This window comes from Protopterus annectens, chromosome 1.part0, assembly GCF_019279795.1.
Source record: "Protopterus annectens isolate FY-2018-M chromosome 1.part0, PAN1.0, whole genome shotgun sequence".
Classification (NCBI taxonomy): domain Eukaryota; kingdom Metazoa; phylum Chordata; order Ceratodontiformes; family Protopteridae; genus Protopterus; species Protopterus annectens.
Window position 1 is genome coordinate 1056556383 of NC_056725.1, and position 22043 is coordinate 1056578425.

General features: G+C 38.9%; 1 protein-coding gene across 1 annotated transcript in view; it reads right to left on the reverse strand.

The window, feature by feature from the left end:
* Positions 1-22043, reverse strand: part of LOC122799665 — a 1990791-nt gene that overhangs the window by 528207 nt on the left and 1440541 nt on the right. Inside the window, exon 41 of the mRNA XM_044068913.1 lies at positions 13560-13680. Within this exon, the coding sequence (XP_043924848.1) occupies positions 13560-13680 (121 nt within the window). The remainder of the gene's footprint in view (positions 1-13559; positions 13681-22043) is intronic.

The following is a 22043-nucleotide window of genomic DNA, read 5'->3' on the forward strand; positions in this document are numbered from 1 at the left end:
GTGGGCAGGCATATTACCAGCATATGGAGCAGTAAAATCGATTTGGGAGCTGAGAAAACTGTCTAAACTCCTCGAAGTAATGAGCAATGCAACTTTTTCTGCTCTCGAATTAGTGACTGATGAACTGAATGCCATGAGAACTGTGGTGCTTCAAAACCGCATGGCTCTTGACTTCACCCTAGCGGCGAGAGGTGGTATGTGTGGTTTAAATACAAGAAGAATGCTGTTTGTATATTCCTGACAACCAGCACAAGATAGACAACCATCCTGAGGTGATCAGCAAGTGTCGACCATGACCAAACCAGGCCCAAACCCACTGACGGACTTTTTCCAAAAATGGTTTGGGGGGGGGTGGGGTTCCATCCTAATGAACATCTTGATTGCTATTTGTGTAGGAATGCTCCTGTTGGGAGTATGTGTTTGTTGTGGCATCCCCTGCATGAAAAGATTGATCAAAGATTTTATAGATTTGTCTGTTTCTGAAACCTTATATCAAGGTACTGAGCTTGATGAACTATTGAAGACTGAGATGCTTTCATGTTAAACTGAATGACTTTCTTAACTGCAAATCCAAAATGGAAGAGGTTAGGAAAAGAAATTGTTTATGCTTTTGAAAGTAGAATAACAGTATTAATAGGGGGGAAATGTTAGAAAAATATGTATCAATATGTGTGCATTAGTGCCTTTTTAGAAGCCCAAAAGGGTTAATACATTTATTCTGCTTTATGCTGAACAAATCCATATTAATGGCAAATGCTTTCTGACCTTGTATTTTGTCAGCGCAGCTAAAATCTTGTTTATGTCTTAGGAAATGTACTGAGAAGCAGATTTTTTTTGCTTGATTAGGAAAATAATGAACAGAACAATACTGCTTTCTATAATGTTATTAAACTTAGACAATTAGCCCTGTCTGTGTTATGAGAACATAACCAGCTGCAGGAAGGATAGATAAAGTGGAATAAAGACCGCTTGAAGAATATGAACTATAATCTGTGATTGCTTTGTGCTCGAATGAGTAGAGTACCTTGAAATGTAACACAGCACTGTAGAAATAATTGCAACTAGCTGCCAGTCTCCAAGGCCATGTTATTTTTCCAAAGTTTTCTCATGAATCTAGAAGTGTTATGTCATATCAGCAGAAAATCATGAGCAACATCTGCTGTGAAAAACAATATTGTAAACTTGTGATTAACTACGTCAGCTTCAGTAGGCAATGTCTTGTAAGAATAGTATAAGAATGGCTTCACTTCCTGATTTTAGTTAGACAAACTCTGTATTTTTGCATGCATGTTTTTGTCTCCTTGCTGCAAGAATTAAAGTGCCTTAACCCGAACCTTACGTGCATTGGTCTTTGAAGTTTTTTTCCTTTGACAGTTACAGTAAATATTTCCTTGCTTTAAACACATACATTAGCTCAATCTTGTAGGGGGAACTCCTTAGAGGTTGTTTGCAGTGTGCCAGGTTAGCAACTGGGATTCAGATGCCCTCAGGAATTAATCGGAAGAAAATCCCCTTTTACGTAAATGCAGGGTGGGAGGACCCAGGGTTGAAAGTAATTAGCTCAATCTTGTAGGGGGAACTCCTTAGAGGTTGTTTGCAGTGTGCCAGGTTAGCAACTGGGATTCAGATGCCCTCAGGAATTAATCAGAAGAAAATCCCCTTTTACTTAAATGCAGGGTGGCAGGACCCAGGGTTGAAAGTAATTAGCTCAATCTTGTAGGGGGAATTCCTTAGAGGTTGTTTGCAGTGGGCCAGGTTAGCAACTGGGATTCAGCTGCCCTCATGAATTAACCGGAAGAAAATCCCCTTTTACTTAAATGCAGAGTGGGAGGACCCCAGGGTTGAAAGTGATTAGCTCAATCTTGTAGGGGGAACTCCTTAGAGGTTGTTTGCAGTGTGCCAGGTTAGCAACTGGGATTCAGATGCCCTCAGGAATTAATCGGAAGAAAATCCCCTTTTACGTAAGTGCAGGGTGGGAGGACCCAGGGTTGAAAGTAATTAGCTCAATCTTGTAGGGGGAACTCCTTAGAGGTTGTTTGCAGTGTGCCAGGTTAGCAACTGGGATTCAGATGCCCTCAGGAATTAATCGGAAGAAAATCCCCTTTTACTTAAATGCAGGGTGGCAGGACCCAGGGTTGAAAGTAATTAGCTCAATCTTGTAGGGGGAATTCCTTAGAGGTTGTTTGCAGTGTGCCAGGTTAGCAACTGGGATTCAGCTGCCCTCATGAATTAACCGGAAGAAAATCCCCTTTTACTTAAATGCAGAGTGGGAGGACCCCAGGGTTGAAAGTGATTAGCTCAATCTTGTAGGGGGAACTCTTTAGAGGTTGTTTGCAGTGTGCCAGGTTAGCAACTGGGATTCAGATGCCCTCAGGAATTAGTCGGAAGAAAATCCCCTTTTACTTAAATGCAGGGTTGGAGGACCCAGGGTTGAAAGTACAGTGTGCAGGCTGGGCAGACCGGACCGCAGGACCAGGGTGGAAAAGCTGTGCAAGCTTCATTGAGGGATTCCGAAAATCTTTTCTTCTATTGCCATAACTGAACTTTTCCCTAAATGACTATAAACTTTAGCAGCAAATACTACAAACCAGTGAAATCCAAAGAGAATGTAATGAACTCTAGTGCCTCAGCAAACACTATAAACTTTGCCTTCATCCATTCCATTACATAATTTATACAAAATCAGAAGGCAAGTTAGATTGATCTATAATTTTTAGGATGGCTTGTAGGTTGACTGTTAAGGAGGAGTGTTAGTTTTTCCTGTTGTTAATCAGACTGATTTCTCTTCAGTATGTGTGGATAAGTAATACTTACTTGCAGCTAAATCATCATAAAGATGCTAGTACTTTTAGCCAAAAGTTAGGTACTGCATCAGGGCCTAGAGGTTTTCTAATAATGAACATTTCTCAGTTTTGTTTGTTTCTCTGACCGTTACTTTATCTCACTTCTGTCCTCTATATTTAAACTTACTGTTTCTTTTAATTTTTCTATCAATTCAGCATCTTTGTTATGTTCCACATAATCTTCATAAATATTTCTCCAAAATATATCTATTTCTTCTTTTTCTGGTGATGTTTCAATTCCTTTTGTTTTATTTCCTAATTCTCCATAAAACTTTTTGGGGTCATCAATGAATTGCTTATTCTATACTTTTCCTTTGTATTTATCTGCATAGCTTCTACGTTTTTCTGCCAGTGGTGATATATTGTTTATTATTTGCAATATGATAGATCCTTGTCTATTTTACTACTGTGTACTGCCTTTACCATGTCTTTCATTTAGATTTTTGGTGATCTGTTCTCTTTTGTATTCTTCTAACAATGACACTTCTTGTCTTAACTGCTTCATAGTGTTCTCTGTCTGATGCTTCCATGGTGGCATTTTTTTCTTCCCTTCCTTTCCCTTATTACTCTATGTTTTGTGAATTAATTTATCTGCACAGTAATATATATTATTTACTTCTGTTGCATCACATGAATTTCTCTTAGTAGTCCTTATTACTGTGTTCATCTGTTTTATTAGACTTCTAATATTTTAGGTGTTATTTATTTTCTGTAATCTATTTCTTTCATCAATCTTAATATGTCTCAAACATTTTTTTACTTAATTTCTACTCTCTCTTATATCTTTTCTTCTTCTCTGAATCTTTATTCTCCTAACTATGATATGCATCACTGTTATTAATGTTCTTTGATTACTCTCGGGTGTACTGCAACATGTTTCACTGTCCTAATGTCTATTAGGCTTCTGTGACTGAAAGTTTATTTTAAGTATTTTATATGCATCTCTTTAACTTGGCTTTTGCTTTTATAAATTCCTGTATAATTTGTACAATTGGGTCTATATTACGTGATCGAACAGTCAAATGTTCGAACACATAATAATCCACCCCTAAATATCGAACCATCAGAATGTTGAACGGTTCAATGGAGATCTCCATACAGTGCGGACATGGAAGTTTTCCATTTTCTGCACTGTAGTGCGATCTTGGAGTTGATATATTTAAGTAGCAGGGGGTGTGAGGGTGCAGGGGAACTTTTCCCCCTGCTTAGAGCGTTTTAATGGTTTGTTTGGGTGTTTTTTTTCTTTTTTGCCGTTCACTATTATATCATTTCGATATTTTGGGGTTGAGTATTATGTGTTCGAACATTTAACAGTTCAGTCATGTAATATAGACCCATACAATTTGCTGTTTGTCTTTTTAACTGTGGAGCTTTTCTCCCCGGCCCTAGACTGAAAATGGGTTTCTGACCCAGTGGACTTTCCTGGTCAAAAAACAAAAAAAACAAAATGTCTATCCATCTCTATTAAATCAAGTAACTCTTCCTTTAGATCATTCTCTTCTAAACTGAGGGCACATTCTTTGATCTCCATTTCATGCAGGCATTCTAAAGAAAGTTCCAGAACATCTTCTTGTGACATATCCTCTTCAGATGCATCCTGCATCATCTGCAGTTCCTTCATATGGGAACTCATTGGCCCATCACTCCAGAACATTGCCTGTCTCAGAGATGCCACTGTTTTCTGCTCTTTCCCTTGTTGTACAACTTCAACTGAACGTTTTTTATGTTTCCTACAGAAGGCCTCAGAGCATCAGCATGTGTCATATCTTCAGATGCCTCCTGCTCCACCTGTTGATCCTTAATATGGATGTGACATCACCTCTGTAGAATCTTCTACACTAAATCCTTCACTTCACAGGCAATCCATAACTTCAGTTTCTGTTTTGTTAACTTCTCCATTATTAATCTTTTTTTCTGCTTGCCTACCTTGTTTTCTTATTTCTTGTACTGTGAAATTTTACATACCCTGGTCACTATACCTGTATTTCTCTTCCGATGTTTTTGATGCTGTTTTTTTTATATTGATAACTTTTTCTTTCTCCTTTTCATAAATGTTCCCCTTTATCAAATTTCTTTTCCTTTTCCATGTCCATATTTCCTCTTTGGATGCCTCCTGCTTGACCTGTTTCTGCTTAATTTGGGGACCCATTGTTCCATCATACTTTGACATCACCCGTGTTGTACTTTCTACACTAAATCCTTCACTTTGCAGGTAGTCCATAACTTCAGTTTGTATTTGTTTAACTTCTTCCTTACTAATCCTATGTTCTACATTCCCCCTTTGTTTTCTTATCTTTTATATTGTGAACTTATCCATATATTGGTGCATTTGTCTGTATTTCTCTTCAACTATCTTTGATGTGGCTTTTTTATTGATTAATTTGGCTTTCTCCTTTGCATAAATATTGAACTAGATCTCTTTTTCTTTCCCATGTCCATATTTATTTTTATAGCTTTCAAAAATCTCTGGATTTTTTTTTCTTTATATTTTTGCTCTTCCTCTATCGCTTCATTTTCCAGGCAGTCCAAAGTTTCTTTCTGTGGGTCTGTTGTATTAATGAATGCAAATTTGCATTTGAAGCTTTTGACAGTTTTTCTTACGAAAGTATTTTTCTTTCTTCTAATTCTTCTCTTAATCATTCTGAATATCTTCTATCTGGAAATTCAGGACTTCTTGCATAACAGCAACAATACATAATTTCTTCTTTAACCTCAGTAGTCCACTCTGTCATATTTATGTCTCTTTCTTGGGTTGTCAGTTTTTGTGGACTACTACTGCCAACTACAATGGGGGGGGGGGGGCATCCTCCCCTAAGCCTGGCCTAACCCCAGTGTAGGAATGTTTCCGAGTCTTAAGGATTCTACAATGTCATGTTTTCCATCCTGGCACCACAGCATACAACAGGATTGGGTGCTTTTCATCACAGGACCTGTGCACCCAGCTGTCTTTTTTTATTTCTAACCTACCTCTCTCCATCATACATGTTATATAAAATACAGTTTATATATCAGTGCCATCTTAGTGAGATTTTGTGAAAACAAGGTCTATCACATGAAGGTACTCACCATGACTTGAGGATGAATTCAGTTCCAGCAATATTACTCTTCTTTTCTTGCTGATTTCATCATCTCTCTAATCGGACCCCAAATATGTTCAATACTTTAATATGTTCAGTAGTGGCACAGGATTTCACCAAGGGTATAAGGGTATATCTTGTCTCCCCTCCTGTTTACAATTTTCATTGAGAAGATACCAAGGCACAGCCAACGTTTAGAGAGTATCTGGTCTAGGAATGTGAGTACTGCATATCTGACACTTGCAGACAATACTGCCCTCAGTTTCTAGTGACAGTGACCCACACAGTACACTGAAGTGCTGAATATGAAGTGGCTGTAGTGAAAATCAGTACCTCCAAGGAGGTCTTGGTTCTCTCCTAGAAGACAGTGGAAGCAGTCATACCAAATGGTGGACTTCAAGTATGTCGGTGTCTTATTCATCAGCAAATCTACTGGGGATCAGTGTGAAGCAGTGGCAGTACTACAGGGATTGTATCTAACTATAGCGGCAAAGTGAGAGTTGAGTCATAGGATGAAGTTCTCAATTTACCTGTCAGTCTATGTACCCATCCTCAACAATGTTCATGAACACAGATAAGTGTCTGCAAGGATAAGACTGTGGATACCAGCAGCAGAAATGAGGTTCTTCTACATGGGAGTTGGGTCTTCTTCCATAATATAGTGAGAAGCTCAGCAATCCAGAAGGTACTCAAATGTATAGCCAGTCATGCTCCACTTTGAAATGACTCAGTTGAAGTGATCTGGGAACCATGTGAAGATTTTTAAATGTATTTTTTAGTTACTTGGATAAGTTAGCTGATCCTTCCCAAACCATTGTCAACATATTTTTGGAAGGTGGGAGGAAACTGCAATGCCCAGTGAAAACCTGTGCAGGTACCCTATGGATATCTCCCTCTCCATCTACCCCACCTCTTTCCCATGGTAGGAGTATCATCCACAGCCACAGGACATGCTGACAGGATTATATATATCTCAGCTTCCCTGGGAATGCCTGGATATCCCAAAAATGTTGTGGTGACTGCTGCCAGACACAGAGAAGTCTAATCTGCCCTGCTCAGCTTGCTATCACTGTGACCTTCATCAAACCTAGGTGGTTTATAAAATGATAATGATAATGATGATTCTGATAAAGCCATCTATACTGCACATCTGTAGAATATATAAAAGATTCATTAACTGCAGTTACTACTCACGAGATAAGAAATGCGTTGGTGCCCAAGTGTTTGGAAAAATCTCACAGAAGTCTAAAATTATCATTATGTCTTTAAATGGACTCAAGTGTGACATCTCTCCACTAGACCATTGATCAAGGAGCCCCAATCCTCACCACTGACACCACTAGTGAACATTCACTCTGAGAAAAATAAATACACACAGTATTTTCAGATGCAGCTGTCTGTACCAAGTACAATTTTCCTTAAAAGCAAACAGAAAATGCACATTCCAGTCCTGGGGCTGCACTTCCTCTCCAGACCCCAAATAAGACCCCCCACTGACCACTATAGAGCTGATTCCTTAGCCAGGTGTTCCAAGCCAAGTCCTCCACCACCCTCTCTGTGATATCAGTGCTCTAAGTGTCCCTGTTCAATGTAGCTGTCCCACACACTGTTTTTAAGATTTGATTTTCACACACACACACCCACCTGGGAAAGGCTGGCGCAGCTTACCCGCTCTGCCACCTTCACCCAGACTATAAGGTAGATTTGCTGCCATCAGAACACCTGAAGCCAGCTATTTTAAGGCTCTTACCTGTGCACTTATTAAAATTGATACTTACAGAAATGGTAGTGTTTAACCAAGCAGCAAGACTTTCAGGAATGTGGAGCCACAGTGCCACTAAATAAATGCAAGTACTCTCAAAGGTTAAATATTTTCTAAAAGACCAGCCACAATGAAAGGTGTAGATGTCCAGCAAGCCCCACTGTTGATGCATAAGCAACTTTGCAAATACATTTTTAACACAAGCATCTGTACAAATCAGTCTGATATTCAAATGACATAATTATTTACAAAACTCCAGCTAGCTATGCTGGCATATGTTTCACATGCACTGCCCTATTCCCCTGGCACAGCTGGCACTACCTCACATCATCGCATCAAGCAAGGCATGAACTGAAAATGTTATTACCTTTATTACTGCTTTCTATATCCACTGTGTAACAGCTACAAATGTAAAGTGTGTTCCCATTTTGGAAAAGGTCTCAAAAACACATAACAGAGAGGGTTTGCTCTTTTCTTTATGTAACACAGGAACATCTTCCTTTGTTTGGTTTAGTAAGGGGTTTCCAAGTAGATCAGACCCCTTAAAGTCCAGTAGAAGGGGAAGAATGATGGAGCTGGATCTAGTCTCAGCAATACTATTTTGAGTGAACTGCATTTTGAAATGAAAGCAGAGAATTCAAAGTAGAATTTGAAAGCTGTTTTTAATGTGGTAGGGATCAGGCCATGTCACCTAAGCAGGTGACAATATCCCCTGTATTTCACTCATCTTAATATTTTTTAGTTAACACAATTACCCTATGAGAAACATCACTTCAAATTTACGTGGCACCTATTCTCCTAGCAATGACTATGCACCAACACTGTCCTAAACTAAGACAGGTGCACTTTTGTAAGAAAAAAAAAATGTGCTCTTCCATCAACTAGTTTACCTAATATTGAAATGTTTTCTTTTTGGCAAATGCCAATGCAATGGCAAATTATTTTGTCATGAAATAATCTTAAATCACAAATTGTGTGAATAACATATATGCCCAGACTCAGAAAATTCATTAACATATAAGGAAGACATGAAATGTGGATTTTTCAGGTGAAAATACGATGCACAACTCTTAGACTTGCATATATTGAATGTTAAAAGAACAGATAGGATGGGTATGCTGAGCAGTGTTGTAGTCTGGAAGGTACATTAAAAATACTACATAACAGACATAATGGAGCAAATTCTAATAAAGAAAATGCACAAAATAGAGCCAGAGTGAACTTATCTTAAATAAAGATGAAATCTATAGCAAGTGACTGAAATAAGTTTTGTTTCTTCTCCCAGACATATCATTCTTTGTTAATATTTTATTATTTATTTATTTAACATTAGTTTACCAGGAAAGTCCATCTGGACACAGGTCCTTTTTCACCAGAGGCCCAGGGAGAAAAGCTCCATGAGTAACAGCAAATTTTAATGCACGAATTACAATAATCAATAAAGTATAAAGTAAACAAAATGTAGCATACATAAGAAAATATAAATTTGTACACAAAACCTAGGCTTTGAACTTAGTACTATTTGTAAAGTATGACTTATGTCAAGATATAAGGTTATGGCAGGCTATTAGGAATAAAGGATTAAACACAGGGGAAGAAGTTGGATATGGTTGGGGTATACTGAGTATTCATGAGGGGTTAGTACAGGAACATAACCACTTATTTTTTAGATAAGCTTTAAGTGATGGTTTAAAGTGGTTAGTGGATGAGAATGAGAGAATTCAGTTAGGAAGGGAGGTCCATATATGAGATATATAGCTGGAAAATAAAGATTCTCCTGCAGTGTCGTTGGCCTTGGAGATAGTGAGTGCGTTCTTATTGGTCTGCTGGAAGTGTAAGGAAGAATGATATTTTGTAGTGCAGGGATTCTGGTTGGTTGTGTTACGATTTTGTGAGTTAGAGAGACTTGGTTGTAAAGAATAATGTTGGGAAGTTCAAGCCAGTCTAGTATCCTTAAAGCTGTACAATGATGTGTTCTATATGGGCAGCCAGATGCAAACTTAGCAATTTTATTATAACATGCTTCTAGCTTAGGTAGGTCAGGTTTCTTAACATTAGTTAAAACTGGAGAGGCATAGAGTAGAGTGGTGAGCAGATGGGCTTGTGCTGATGTAATTTTGACCATTTTGGTCAGGAAACTTTTGTGCCTGTATAGACTTCCAAGTTTCTTATGGACTTTTTTTATTTTTAGGGAGACATGTAAGTCACATTTTAGGTTATTGTCTATTTCCACTCCAAGAAGCTTTGTATGGGTTGTTGGGGAGATCATAGTATTGTCTTTGGCTATTATGTTAAATGTTGGGCATGAGACAGATGTTTTGTCAGATTGGAAGAGTAATAATTTAGTTTTGTTTGGGTTCAGGATTAGATGGGCATTGGGTAGCCATGTTTCAACAGAAGTGAAAGATTCCTGTGTTTGAGAATGAAGAGTTGATAGAGAAGTGGCAGCACAGATAAGTGTTGAATCATCTGCATACTGTATTATAGAATCATGTGGAGTAGCTGTGTGCAGATTATTAGTAAAGAGGGAGAAAAGGAGGGGGCCTAAGATAGATCCTTGGGAGACACCAATGGATAAAGGAAGGCATGGAGATAGGTCACCCTGCTACAGAACAGATTGTTAATGCCCAGATAAATAGTTATTAAACCAAACTGTGGCAGATGATGAGAAGGATAGTTCAGTTAGTACATTTATTAATTTGAAATGGGAGACCCTATCAATAGCTTTTGATAAGTCTAAAAGATGGCAGATACAAAGTTGTTGTTATTCATGTGATGGTTTATGGTATTAGTGAAGGATAAGAGAGCAGTAGTGGTACTACGCGATAGGCGAAACCCATGCTGAGTGTTAGAGAGAAGGTTATTTATTAGTAAGTATTTCGTAACCTGGAGATGAATATACCTTTCAAGTAGCTTAGAAAGAGGTGAAAGAATAGCAATTGGATGATCGTTTGTCAGTTCTGTGGAAGGTCCACGTTTAATAATATGTCTAGCTATGCAAGAATGAAACTTAACTGCTGAACATGGGCAAGGGTGTGAAAAAATGAAACAGCATACTTTGTCAACATAAACTGTAAAATATTTTATTTTTTCTCCTGGTTACTCATCTATAGCCTGATGATAACAGTTCTGCTTATACATGTTTTTAATATAAATACAAGAGATTGTTAGTGGAGATGCAGGTTACATTGCTTGGTCTCCCATGATTGTGAATGAATAAAGAACTTCCTGCTTTGCTGTGTTCTTGTCTTATTACCACAACAACTTGTAACCATATTTGCTAAAGAACAACTCCATATTATAATCATTGGTTATTGGTAAGGTTCAGTTTTGTTACAAAAATGCTCCTAGTTTAGGAAGAATGTTACTGAATAATCACTGTTTGCATAGCAGAATAACCAGTCTATGGATAGTAGTGGTCATTAAATATTTGAAAGAACGTTTTAGTGTGGTAGATGTGTTTGTTTCAAAAATGTAACCTGAGGAGATTCCAATGGGAAACATACCTTTTGCTACTAATTCGGCACATATCAGTCTGAATTCATTATTACTCATACATTGATTATACACCAGCTATATTACTTTGCATGTGTTTGTTTTCATATTGGCAAAACCACTACATCTTTAAATCTATACTGATTAAACACTGTAGTGATCTTTGCAATGGCAAGACTGAGACAGAATATTAAAATACTTCTAAAATATGTAAGTTTTCATTTCTATGGATAGATATACTGTGCAATGGGAAAGAGGACAACTTGGATAATTATTTATATACAAATGACAATTTTTCTAATTTAAAAAGTTTACACCAACCAATCTACCCCCACCCAGAGTTTATGCTGTAACTCAAAAGAAATACAGAAGCATTTTTTTTAACTGTTGTGCAGATTTAGAGATCATTAGGTATGGGTTGAACTAAGCTAGTTTTAATTTATTTATTTTACTTAGTTTGCAGTTAGACATTAGGTTTATTAGGTTATATTTTGTGGATTAATGTTAAGATCGAGATTTTGTCTGAGGATTGTGAGGTGACTGATGCAAATAAGAAGGGATGGTGTTAAGTGGTTGGTGTTTTCAGTTTCTTTAGCAGATTATGGCACTTTTGCGGTACTGCGTCATTAAGGGAGGGAAGTTGGCATAACAGTTAAGGTGTTTACCTTACAGACACGAGGTGCAAAGTTTGATTCTCACATAGGGTAGTTGGCTAGGCTTAAATATAGTTCACAGTAGCAATTAACTTACTACTAATCTATGAACCTATAACTTTGGACCTGATGTTTGGCATCTAATACTATGTTTTGCCAGTTAAAAGATAGTAGATGCTCAGAAGATTGAACATGCTGGTGTGAGTTTTCTTTACTTGAAGATTTTGATTTGTATTGATGTAAGATGAGTAGATGTTTTTATAGTAGGAAAGGGCTCGATGGTTAACATGGAATCAGTACTATTTCCCACTGAGTAGCTGATTAAAACTCAGAACACCATCACTGGAAGGTTGTGAATGACTTGTAATAACAGACTTTGGGAAGTAAGTGAAGGTGATTGTGGCATTCTTCTCACTTTCTTCCTCTTCTCAGAGTTTGTATTATCTTGGAATATATGCTTGCTTGGATATTTGAGTCCATGCCCCAAGTTGAGGCTAGACAAGGATTTCCATGTAAAAAAAATGTTTTTCTGATTTGCAATCCTAGAAGCACAACTGTTTTGAATTGCAGCTTCCCAAGATTTTGGAAGCTGTTGGTACAAATAACTATGTGCCAATTACACAAGATGAGAATATCTAATGTAAACCCATTTAACTTTATTTAATTATTAATTCTTTGCTCAGAGTGTTGTGCTGTGTTTATATATATATATATATATATATATATATATATATATATATATATATAATTATACATACACACACACACACACACACACACACACACACACACACACACAGGGAAAGGAACTGGCATATATATTTTTGTCAGGTGCATCGTTTGTAGAAAATGTCTCTCTCCTTTTGTGGGACTGAGTGATTAACTCTTTTATTTGCTGTGGAGGTCTTTTTTAATTCATTTATTTCCTTTGCTTTTCTGTTGCAAGAGATTATTTTGTCCAGCTTGCAAGACAAATTCCACAAACCCACCCCTACCCAGTGGCAGAGTATCTTACAGTTAAGCCTGTCTTTGAGTAGTCAGTAGATGCTGGCTGACTGTGGTATTTGGCTGTTGTGGCATTTATCTTTTTTCCATGTCCTATTCCCTTTTCTAAGAGCTGACAAGTGCAGTGAAGTGCCTTGCAATATCAGCCCAAATACTGCCCTATGCTTGCAAACATATGCTCCTCACTGTATTGTGAGCACTTCCAGTCAGGCAATAATGCTCCCTGGTATCACTGTGTATATATTCTTATCAACTAGCCACACAGTAGTGGGTATTCTTCATGCTGCAGGAACCTACCCCCACTATTTCCATGGGACTAACAAGCTGATAACAGCCACTCAAAATCAGTCTATCCTGGTTCATTCCTCCAATGACCAGGCACAGTGAAGGATATATTTTATTCCTCCAATGACCAGGCCCACTAACATAATATATGTTCTTTGAGCTTCAGTCAGGGCTTTATCATTTTACATCCCCAAATCAGTGGACTTGCTAGGGATGTGAGTCTTTACTTTTAGATGATGGGATTTTTTTTTTAAGTTTTGAATGCCAGTTTTTTTTTTTGTGTGGGTTAACAGCCACATTGTGAGCTCAAGCATTCTTGATGACATATTCAAGCAAACACATGCACACATAATACATGGAGGTATTTGCATTTCATAAATGCATAAAGCAAGGTGGTTTCAGTTTCTTAGCTTACATTTGCATTCACCACATTATTTACCTGTTGGTAATCCACTGTCCTGTCTTGCTCTTTCTGATATAACCAGAGTCATTTCTTTTGTGACTTTCTTTTGCACTTCAGTTATCATATGACATTCCAGACTTTCTAGGATTTTCTGAAGCTAAAAATTAAATTTACAGTATTAGTATATATTCAGAATCAACAAACTCAATAAATATAGAGCTATAAGCCACAGCAAGCATTTCCATTATAGATGGTACTATGCAAGAACTACAGGAGGCACTATACGCACTGCAAACTGCTTGTCAGGCTACTGACCCAGAAGCAAGGTAACTGGAGAGAGAGACAAGCATGGCCTATTCTATAGTTTGAAAGATATGCAATTACTTAGCCAGTAACAAACTGCAATTACATGTAGCTGTGTGTGTGTGTGTGTGTGTGTGCGCACATGTATATATATGTATGTATGTGTGATGGTGGCAAGCTCTACCACCATATGCGTACTACTGGCATCACATGATGTCACAAAGCCATGGGGAAACAATAGATGTGACCCATATATGAAATGCACCAGTAGTAGGACTGGGTCAGAGAATGGGAGCCTCTTCCAGAACTGAAAAAGGACAAAGGTAGACTCTTCAACAAAGGTGCCAGTACTCACTGTCTGACCTTTGAATCCCACATGTGTGTATGAGAATTTGTATATGCCTGTCTGTGCTGAGTGAAGAGATTCATGGTAAAACAAAAATCTGAGGGCTAATTGTGAACCAGGAGGTTCACTGTTTGCTTACCCATGTAATAAAGAAGCACACAAAAACAAATATGTAAAAAAATAAGTGAACATGTTCTAAAATGTGTCTGTGATGGAGATCATGCATCATGTCATGCTTGTTTGTCAAATCAATAATCTGCTGACTGTCCTGACCATTTTCTATGTTGATTTCTGTCAAATGTTTGTTAGAAATTTGTCTGCAGATTGCCAGCATGATTTCTTTGACAACTGTAGTGTGTGTTTTGATGCCCTAACCAAACATGTCTCATCTGCCTTGCTGAATAAAAGCACTATAAAGTCTACCAAGTATCAATACATACACCGAGGAAAAGATGGATATTGGTGACATTATTCTTTACAAGGACAGAGTGACAGACTTGTTTCTCTCATCCTTTTAACTGCATGCAGTATGACACCCAAATTATGGAACCTTACTACTACTACTGAAATGTTTATAAAATCCCATGTCCACTTCTCAGCAAAGTCTTCAACTTTCAAAACCTGACAAAAACTCAGTAGGCCCCAAGACTCCCTGGTACATTTTGATTACCTTAAACCTCCTTTAGAAAATGTCAACTCATTCAAGTATCATGGAATATACTCTAGACCCCGCTGTCAACTTCCAAATATATCTTGACAATATACATATGCCTTACACATAAATGTCCACACAGCTTCAATATGGGCTTTTATTAGCAAAAAGTTAAATACTTCATTTTCTGAGTCAACAAAACCTCTCCTTTCATTCATACTCATATCAGCTACACAACTGGTAAGTTTATATTACTCACACAGTTTCAATATGGAAAAAAAACTCGCCCCTTCTCTTACAAATGAACACCACTTTAGAGAAATCAAAATGCTGTCCAGTCAAGGAAATAACTGTATTGCTGCTTGGCTCACAGCTGTCCAAGCTTCTTAATGAGCAGACCAATCCCTAGCCTCTAAACATACAAAAAATATATATATCCTGCAATCTCAGAAACACCAGCCACTCAGGCCCACTGCTGCAAAGCCCTCAATCTAAACTGCATATCACAGACAATTCCTTCCCTGTTCTTGGTCCCATACTCTGGAAATCACTTCCCTCCTACATAAATACATATTTTTACTATCCTAATTTATGTGCTCAATTAAAATTCCATCTTAAAATCAATCAAAAAGCAGTAAAGTCTAGTTCCTTCTATATGCTATCTCCAAAACCTTGCTTTGCCTCACACTCATCATGTGATTCTCCTTAGACTTCTCTTTTTCATATATTAAAAAATGAATAATTTATTTTATGTGGTTATATACGGTATATATATATATATATATATATATATATATATATATATATATATATATATATATATATATATATATATATATATATATATATATATATCTACATTTTGACACTGTATTCTCTATTCATTTCATTGTAGGCTTGTCAAATGTTGTACATACTTTTTCTATTTTTTGTCTGAGAATGAAGCAAGTCACTTCTGATTACTGTCCTTTCACAGTTAACAAATTATTTTACTGTTTCTTCATCATACAGTTAAATAAATAAATGTCCTGTGACTAAGACTAGGATAGATTGGTATACTCCACCCAGAAACTGGCATATGCTAAGAATGTATTTATTTATTCATAGCATTAAAATGCTTAAGCAAGCTAAACGCTGTGCAAAGTTAAAAAAGGATTAGAATTACGCTGTACAGATGCAGTAAAAATATATGTGAATGAATTATAATAAGAGTTGAAATACACTGTTATAACAACATGTTTTCAAATGCTTACGCCAGATATTGTTGTCCATGATGCCAAAAGCTGCTTACACATAAAGGAGGACCAAAATCAAATACACATAATCTTAAACCATAAGGAAGTAACTAATAAACCAAATGAGAATAAAACTGCATTGATAGCTAAGCCCCCCCCCCCCTCCATTTTGAAGCCTTTTGGGATCTCCACGTCCTCTGTCATTACATTTAAATTATGGTGCCATTTTCCATGTGTTATTTTCCAACTCCATCACAAATCTCCTTACAGGAATGTACTCAGGGAACAGGCTAGGCTCACTCACAGTGTCAGGTACTATCAGGTTTAGCTGAATTTGTCCAGTCAAATGTATTCAGTTTATTAAGTATTAAACTTTCAACCATTTAAATAACTATACTTTCTAAAAGTCTGATATATACATAGAAGCATTTCAGGCACAGGCAATAATAGCCTTTTGGCATGCCAACACACCAAAGCAGTCACCCCCATAATAGCTGTCCTACTTATTCTCAAAAATATTTATAGTAGTACTTGCTTTAATTTAGTTTGGTAGTCTTCTCCAGGCATTCGCTACTCCCTCAGAGAACCTATTAGCACATTTTTAATTCCTACATAATCTCCTACACAGGTTATCCAATGATTCTATACTACTCCTTAATGACCCCAGACATTCACAGAGATACTCGTCTCTAGTTGCTTATACAAGGTCTCCTCTTAAATATCTATACAAGGCACTGTACAGGTTAAGATATTTTAATTTTTCATAATAAATTAAACTTTTACATCCATGGATGCCCTTGGTATATTTCCCCTGTAGTCTTTCTAATTTACTCATGATAGTCTTCTTACAAGGTTTCCATATTATTAATCTATACTCTAAGTCTGTGTCCCTACATGTTTTGCAAGACGGGATGATCTTATTATTGGCTGACATAAGTTTACCAGAAAATCAACCCTTTCTGTCATGTTTGTACAGACATCTGCCAGAGACAGCTCTACAAGCTGAAATTAATGACAGCAATATATGTAAAGTGCTTAGCGTTAAGAGTGTATTGCAAATAAACACTGCTGCCTTGGATTTGGCCACTACCTGCAGCTCCCAAAAAGGTTCATGCTATACTGCTGGAGAGAAAAGACATAACCAATGTCTCCAAAAAAAAAAATCATACACTTCACTCTGTCCATTTTTTTCAGTGCTGCCTTACGAACAGTAAATAGTACTTTGGAAAAAACTACTGCATTCACATGTGTGTCCACAGTGATTTCTAAGAGAGACTAATAATACCTTTTCAGTGCGAGTACCTTTTCCTGTCTTCATGGTAGCATGCTGCCACCAGCAGACTAATGTGGCACACCCAGAATGCAATTGCTGTTTACTTGTAAAATAAACCAGACTAAGCTATTAACTTATGGTGCCTATAACTGATAAGGCACTCTTCAAACGATGAATGCAAACTGTTATTGTTTAAAGTTAAAAGTAAAAGTAGCTCTGCATGCATGATTAAAGAAGATTGTCCTAAAAATTGCAGGATTGTATTTTAATGACCATCTAAGTGAAGCCTTTGAGTTTCACAATGAATTAAGGAAGAGAGCTGATTCCAGAGGATTAGCAATGAACAGGTAAATAAGAACTTATCAGAACATTCCATGCAAGTCCTTGAAAAAAGATGTTCTTACCATAACATTCTATGTTCATAGGTTCATACTAGGCTATCTGCCCTAGGGCATTTATAAGCCTAGCCAGAGTGTGTTTGGCTTTCGCCACCCATTTTAAATTAATTTTGCTATGGCCTTTTTCGAGGTTAGTATACTGTGCCTCTGTCTAACAGTGACACAGAAGTGATACCCGGGGTAAACCTACGATCTCCCATCCACTCATCAAGATTCCTCTTGAAGAGAGTCAATGAGGGACTCTGCCTAACCTGGACTGGGATTTTATTCCAGAGTGAAGGGAGCCTCTGGGTTATGAATCTGTCCCTCCAGCATGTCCTATTTATTTCAGTGCTGAGGTTCAAGTCTCTCGAGCGCGTAGCTCGATGGGATTTGGATTTTCTGAGGTGCAACATGTCCATTAATTCCGGGTTGGACATGGCTTTATACGTCAGGCACAAATCGCCTCTGAGCAGGTGGTATGCCACTGAGTAGAGCTGGAGTTTCTTTAACTGGGCAGCATATGGCATCTGTTTGAACCCTTTGATTCTCTTGGTGAGGTACTTTTGGGGTCTTTCCAGTTGCTGCAGGTGTCTGGTAAGGTACATCCCAAAAGGGGCATTGTACTCAATTATGGGCCTGATGACGGATAAGTAAAGAGGCAAGATGACCTCCCCTGATCTAGATGTGAATCCCTTCATGATTAGGTGGGCTATATAAAATGTTCTTCTAACCACTTTGGCCACGTGGTTGTCAAATGAGAGATTGCTATCAACTTGGGTCCCCAGGTCCCTAATTATTTCTTCTGTACTTAATGGATTACCACATATGTGGTAATTTGTGGGCACTTTGTTTTTGCCAAAGGGGATGACTATACACTTTTTGGCGTTTAGCTTGAGGCCATGGCTCTGGCACCAGTTGTCTGTTTCTATGAGGCCCTTTTCGAGGATGCTTGTGTCGGCTTGAGAGTCGATTATGGCACCCAGTTTGCAGTCATCTGTGAACTTGGTCAGCCACAGTCCTTCCGTGTTGGCCTGTACCTCCGAGAAATATATACCGAACAAGAGAGGTCCCAGGACTGAGCCTTGTGGGACGCCACTTGTAACTGGTTTGGAGTCTGACATGGCTCCAGAAATTCTAACCATGTGGGTTCTGTCCTTGAGCCAGTTTGCAACCCATCTAGTGACATAGGGATTTATATTTAAGCTGATGAGCTTATCTATAATGCCCGAGTGGGATACTGTATCGAAGGCTTTTGCGAGGTCCAGGTAGGCTGTGTGGACCACCTTCCCCTCGTCAATGGCCTTGGTGACTGTTTCAAAGAAATCAACCAGGTTTAAGAGGCAGGATCTGCCCTTAACAAAGCCGAACTGGGTAGGATCCAGTGTCTGTAGGTCCCCAATATCTTTATTTATGAGGTCCATGATGATCCTTTCCATAGCTTTGCAGACCAAGCTAGTCAGGCTTATGGGGCAATAGTTTCCAGGATCCGTTGAGGCACCACCTTTGTGGAGAGGGACCACTGTTGTTGTACGCCACTCTTTGGGTACATATCCTGTAGTAAGGCTGAGATTGAACAGTAGTTTTATGTTTGGGTTTAGCTCTTCTTGGAGTTCATGTAGGACGCAGCCCAGGACACCGTCTGGTCCCATTGATGCTGTGTTTTTGCTTTGGAGAGGGTGGCTCTTACCTGAGCATCTGAGATGTCAGGGGGGCAGCACTCTGCTGGGATAGATATTTGCCATTTTGGTGGGGAGGGGGAGGAGAAGTTTGCCCTGAACCTGTCAGCTAGGATGTTGGCAATGTCTGTGGGTTCGGTGTATTTTTTGTCATTTTGGACTAATTCTGAGCATATCTGGGAATTCCCACCCAGGTTCCTAACATAACTAAAGAAAGCCTTGTGATTATCCTTAGTGTCCTGTGCAATTTTTCTCTCGAAGCTGGCCTTAGACGATTTTATGAGTGCCCGTAGTTTTTTGCTAATACTGATCAGAGATGCCTTCCCTTTTTGGGATTTTGCTCTATCATGTAGCAGCTTCCTCCTTCTATTGTATAGTTTGTTTATGGCTGGGGTCCACCAGACAGGACGTCTGCCTTTGGAGGATTGGGTCTTGGTTTTATTTGGGATTGCATGATCCATGCATTCCTGAAGGTGTTCATAGAATGCGTTTATAAAGGATTCTGCAGTCTGGGCCGTATTTTCCACAGGCCCGGGGGCTTTGAAGGATTCCACCTCAATTTTGAGGAGTGTGAAATTTGCTTTACAGAAGTTTTTCACTGTGGTTTTCTGGGCAGGGGGTGGGGTCGGGATGTGAATATCCAGTGAGATTAGTTTATGGTCTGATCTTACCAGTGAGGGATACACTTCTGGTCTGGAGCATAGAGTCCCCATGTTGGTGATGATCAGGTCCAGTATGTTTTCCCCTCTTGTGGGAGTGGTAACAAGTTGTTCCATAGCATTTGAGTTTATAAATTCTAGGAACCTTTGGGCTAGGGTGTTGGAGCTAGAGTAATGCTCTCAGTCTATGTTTGGGTAGTTGGAAGTCGCCCAATATAATGGTGTTTGGAGAGACCTTCATATTTTCCAGTGTTTTCAGGAAGGCTGAGTGGGGTTCCTGGGTTTGGGAGGGTGGTCTGTAGCAGGCCATAAATTGGAAGGCAGTTTTACCCACTGTTAGTTGCACATGGATAGTCTCTGATGCTTCGTGCTGTGCCACCAACCTGGAGGTGTGGGTATCTTTGACAAATATTGATACTCCCCCTCCCTTTGTGGTTCGGTCCAAGTTTTGGGGCAGATAAGCATGGTATGAGGTATAACCTGGTAGGGCTGGGGTGCTCTCAGGAGCCTTGAACCAGGTTTCTGTTACTGCACAGATATTGATGTTCTCCATGCTAAGGAGAGTTTTGTGTGCGTGCATCTTGAGGTTTAGACTTCTGGCATTGAGTAGCATTACTCTTAGTTTCTTATCCCTTGTGATACCTATGGAGGTGGGTTTGTCTTTTGAGCCTTGCCTAAAAAGGCACTATGGGGTTAGCAAGTGCCTTTGCCAATATCCGAAAGCCCAGGGGTGACAGGTGCAAGCCGTCCCTAGCGAAGCATCGTGGCTTGTTGAGCATGTCATCCCAGGCTGACAGGCATTGGATCCCCTTTGAATGACACCAATACTTAAGCCAATTGTTGAAATTGATCATCTTGTCTTCATATTGTGGCATCATTCTTGGTGAGGGTAAGATGCTACTCAAGGTCAAGGTCATACCGGCCTGGGCTACATGCTCAGAGAGCTCCTCTATGTCTCTTTTCATGTAGTCCAGGGAGGTACGTCTCAGGTCATTCACACCAGCATGGACAATGACTGAGTCATATTTATACTTGCCTTGGAGTGACCTGAGTGCTTGTGTTATGTGGCAGATCCTAACACCCGACAGGCAGCTCACCGTGACCTTCTCCTTGTTCAGCCCGGTGAGCGGGACGTCAGTGTGCCTGACGACAGAGTCACCTATTATAAGTGTATCAGTTGTGTTGTTTAGCCTTAAGGGCTGTGACTGTTTGGCACACTGGTTTGTGAGCTATGTGTTGCACGTGTTTTGTTTTGGGGTAGCGGTTGCTTGGGTGTCTGCTTTGGAGGTCTCTGCTGCTTAGGCAGATTTTTATTTAGAGCCTCCGAGTATGTTTTTGTGTGTTTATGTGTTTGGTTTGCTGTCATGGTAGGTCTATGTGAGACTGGAATTGTAGTGAGTGTGGTTTCCTTCTCCTCCTGACTGGTTACGCCAGTACTGAGTTGAGAGAGCTTAGCCTCCAGTTTGGCTATATGGTTGCATCTCTCACATGTGTTGGAATTTGTTGGGAGGAGGAGAAGGTTGTCTGTGTACATGAGGCAGTTGTAACATTGCCTCAAGATTCCCAGATTCACCAGCTGGACCGGAGAGGAGATTGACAACTGACCTTTGGACATGCTAGAATAGTATTGGGAATTCCTTTATAATTGAAAAAAAGGGCCAATGGGGAACAAGGTACTCAAGGGGAGTTTGTGAGGGTGTAGTGCTTTTAATTTTTTAGTGCTGACTTAGTGAGCAAGTGCCAGGTAACTTAAATGCAAAAATGACAAACAGTAACTTTCTTTCAAGTGAAACAAGGAAATAAGTACAGTAAGCAATGCAGATATCACTAGGGATCCACAGAAGCGCTGAAAAGCCGCGTTTTAGGTGAAATTAGTGTTTCAGGGAAATAACAAGCAAACAAACAACAAGCATACAAACAAAGCTAGATTCAGCAGGCCTGGATCTAGTCTATGCTACAGCAAACAAGGTGTACCAATTTCAGTAAGAAACAGTAC